General features: G+C 43.3%; 1 protein-coding gene across 1 annotated transcript in view; it reads left to right on the top strand.

Annotated features, from left to right (window-relative positions):
- The window catches only part of TRAFD1 (TRAF-type zinc finger domain containing 1), a 34,578-nt gene that overhangs the window by 19,007 nt on the left and 11,421 nt on the right, over window positions 1-4,150 (top strand). The window contains exons 4-5 of the mRNA XM_012805250.2: window positions 371-776; window positions 2,546-2,752. Of these exons, the coding sequence (XP_012660704.1) occupies window positions 371-776; window positions 2,546-2,752 (613 nt within the window). The remainder of the gene's footprint in view (window positions 1-370; window positions 777-2,545; window positions 2,753-4,150) is intronic.

Below are 4,150 nucleotides of genomic sequence, written 5' to 3'. Positions count from 1 at the left end.
ATTCGAACCCGCCACCTTAGGTGTATGTGGCTGGCACCTTAGCCGCTTGAGCCACAGGCGCCGAGCCTCTTTCTAATGTTTTATAGTTGCTTTAGCTATATAACAGAGTCTCAAGCTGTTGCCTTGGGTAGAGTGCCATGGCATCATAGGTCACAGCAACCTCCAACTCTTGGGCTTGAGCGATCTTCTTGCCTCAGTTTTTCTATTTTTAGTAGAGATGGGGATCTTGCTTTGTTTAGGCTGGTCTCAAACCCGTGAGCTAAGTAATCCCACCTGCCTCTGCCTCCCAGAGTGCTAGGATTACAGGCATGAGCCACTGTGCCCAGCCCCTAGATGTGCAAATTAACTGCCTTATTACTTTGTGTTGCAGGAGACTGAGTGCCCTCTGCGGCTTGCTGTCTGCCAGCACTGTGATTTGGAACTTTCCATTGTCAAGTTGAAGGAACACGAAGATTATTGTGGTGCCCGGACAGAGCTGTGTGGCACCTGTGGGCGCAATGTTCTTGTTAAAGACCTGAAGACTCACCCAGAAGTTTGTGGGCAAGAGGGAGAGGAAAAGAGAAATGAGGTTGCCATACCTCCTAATGAATATGATGAGTCTTGGGGTCAAGATGGAATCTGGATTGCATCTCAACTCCTCAGACAAATTGAGGCTCTGGACCCACCCATGAGGCTTCCTGGAAGGCCCCTCAGAGCCTTTGAATCAGATCTTTTCCATAATAGAACTACCAGCCAAAGGAATATGACAGCCCAGTTTCCAATTCAGAATAATCTATGTGAGTTGTGTTTGGGATTAGAAAACTGGAATGGTATAAAAATCTTAGGGCAGGCCAGGCATGGTGGATCATGCCTGTAATCCCAAAACTCTGGAAGGCTGAGGCAGGAGGATCCTTTGAGCTCAGGAGTTCAAGACCAGCCCTACTTAGCTGGGCACTGTGGCGGGCACCTGTAGTCCCAGCTACTTGGGAAGCTGAGGCAAGAGAAGCGGATCGCTTGAACTCAGGAGTTTGAGGGGGACAGAATGAGACTTTGTCTCAAAAAAAAAAAAAAAGGACTAGACTGAGCAAGAGTGATACCCTGTCTCTAAAAATAGATAGGTGTTGTGGTGGGTGCCTATAGTCCTAGCTACTTGGGAGGCTGAGGCAAGAAAATCACTTGAGCCCAAGAGTTTGAGGTTGCTGTGAGCTATGATGACACGGCACTCTACCAAGGGTGACAATTGAGACTTTGTCTCTAAGAAAGAAAATGAAAGGAAAAATTACCCAGTGGTGTGGTATGTACCTGTAGTCCCAGTTACTCTGGAGGCTGAGGCAGGAGGATTCCTTGAACCCAGGAATCTGAGGTTGCTATAAGCTAGGCTGATGCCATGGCACTCCAGTCTGGCAACATAGTGCCATGACACTCTAATAATCCCAGGGCAAAGGGCAACAGGGCTTTGGGGCTAGATAGATCTTAATTACAGAAGTCTGACAATAGCTGGGTAACATTGCAAAGATTAGCTAATTTGCCTATAAAACAGAATACTAGGACCTTTTTACTATTGGCTGACAGGACTTTTTTATTCCCCTCAGTAGAGGTCTACAGGTTTAGAGAAATTTCTCTGGTAACAAAGAAATGATCCCTGAAAGTATAGTCTTTTGATGATGATTATAGCTGTAAATTGCTATCACTGTACAGGCTGAATACCCCTTGTCTGAAATGGTTGGGGGTAAGAAGTATTTCAGATTTTGTATTTGGTTGGATTTTGGAATATTTGCATCGTACTTACTAGTTGAGCATCTCAAATCTAAGAGTCTGAAATATACCTGTGAATGTCATGTCAGTGCTCAGAAAGTTGTGGGTTTTGGAGTATTTCAAATTTTGAGTTTCATATACTCTCTGCCTTATGTGCCATAGCCATTTGCAAAGGGCTTTACATGCCAAAACTCATTTAACTCTTACAAGTTATGTGACACTAGGTAAATGGTGGAGCTGAGATTTGAATTCAGTAATCTGACCTCATGCAGTTTTGTTTTGTTTTGAGACAGAGTCTCACTCTGTTGCTTTGGGCAGAGTGCTGTGGTGTCACACCTCATGTAACCTCAAACTTCTGGGCTCAAGCGATCCTCTTGCCTCAGCCTCTTGAGTAGCTGGGACTGTAGGTGTCGCCACAACTTCCGGGTTGTTTTTTAATTTATTATTTTATTTTATTTTTTACTTTTTGAAACAAAGTCTCACTCTGTTACCCTGGGTTGAATGCCATGGCATCAGGCTACCTCACAGCAACCTCAGAATCTTCGGCTCAAGTGATGCTCTAGCCTCAGCCTCCCAAATAGCTGGGACTATGCCCAACTACAATGCCCAATGAATTTTTTCTATTTTTAATAGAGATGAGGTCTTGCTCTGGCTCAAGCTCGTCTGGAACTCCTCAGCTTAAGCAATCCACCTGTCTTGGCCTCCCAGAGTGCTAGGATTACTAGCCCAGTAACTGTTTACTAGGCATGGACTTGAGGGTAGCAACATCTCTAATAATGAGTGCTGGTGTTTTGTTTTGTTTTGTTTTCAGTTGAAGAACAAGAAAGGCGGGAAAGGAACAGAAGCCAACAGCTCCCTAAAGAGAGTGGTGAAGATAGTGCAAATTTGGACTTCATGTTGGCCCTGAGTCTGCAAAAGGAAGGTCAGGCCTCCACCATGGCAGAGCAGGACTTCTGGAGGTCTGTATGTGAGGCAGACCAATCTCATGGCGGCCCCAGTTCTCTGAGTGACATAAAGGGTAGGCTTTCTTATTTTACACTAGCCTCCGTATCTGTAATTTTTGTAAGTCATATGCAATTCATAAAAAATTGAAAGATTTTAACAAGAGAATTTGCTTTATTTTTTGTTGCTTTTCTCATCTTATTTATTTATTTATTTATTTATTTTTGAGACAGAGCCTTAAGCTGTCCCCCTGGGTAGAGCGCTGTGGCATCACAGCTCACAGCAACCTCCAATTCCTGGGCTCAAGCGAGTCTTCCTCAGCCTCCCAAGTAGCTGGGACCACAGGTGCCAGCCACAACGCCCAGCTATTTTTTGGTTGCAGCCATCATTGTTGTTTGGTGGGCCTGGGCTGGATTCAAACCCGCCACCTTAGGTGTATGTGGCTGGCGCCTTAGCCACTTGAGCCACAGGCGCCGAGCTGTCTCATCTTATTTTGAAAAATTGTCATAACCCACATACATACCCATTATCTATATTCAACAATTTTAATAATTTCCTACATTCACCTTTATATATATATTTTTCCCCAAAACCACTTGAGATTAAGTTTAAAGACAACATTTTATTCCTGAATGCTTTAGCATGTCTCTCTTAAGAACAAGGATATTCTCTTAGGTAAGGTAAAATACAAATGTTATCTTCAGGAAATATAACATAAGTTCTCTACTTGTACATAATGCCCTTTAGAACACTTTCATTTTGTTTTCAAAAATGCATTGTCTTTATTTATTTTTGCTTTATTTTAATTCCCCATGCCCTCCCGCCGTATTTTTTTCTTATATTTTAGGAGACTGGCATTTTTAAAGAATAAAGGCCAGTTGTTTTGCAGAATCTTTCTTCCTCAATTTAGACTTGTCTGATTTCTCTTCTTTTTTTTGAGACAGAGTCTCACTGTGTCGCCCTTGGTAGAGTGCCGTAGTATCACAGCTCACAGCAACCTTGCCTCAGCCTCCTGAGTAGCTGGGACTACAAGTGCCTGCCCATAATGCCCAGCTATTTTTTGGTTGCAGTTGTCATTGTTGTTTAGCAGGGCCCTCCAGCCTTGGTGTATGTGGCTTTCTCCGTACTCACTGAGCTATGGGCACCGAGCCTGATTTCTCATATTTGGACTGAGGATATAGTTTTGTAAGGAATGCTACATTGGTGATGATGTGTCCTCAAGGTTATCAGTTTCTCTTATTCATGAAGGTGGGGTCTTTCAGGTATATCTGCTTCATAGGTGGCTTGTCTTCCTTTATAGTAGCTAGTTATAGAGTGTTATTTAAGATTGTTAGGGAACAGGTTATTGGCATAATCTTTTTTTTTTTTTTTTTTGAGAAACAGTGTTGCTGAGTAGATTACCCTGGCATCATAGCTCACAGCAACCTCAAACTCTTGGGCTCAAGTGATTCTCTTGCCTCAGCCTCCCAAGTAG

This window comes from Otolemur garnettii, unplaced genomic scaffold (genome assembly GCF_000181295.1).
Source record: "Otolemur garnettii isolate 467f Iridium unplaced genomic scaffold, OtoGar3 scaffold00038, whole genome shotgun sequence".
In the NCBI taxonomy this organism is placed as follows: domain Eukaryota; kingdom Metazoa; phylum Chordata; class Mammalia; order Primates; family Galagidae; genus Otolemur; species Otolemur garnettii.
This window is presented reverse-complemented; position numbering and strand designations above follow the sequence as displayed.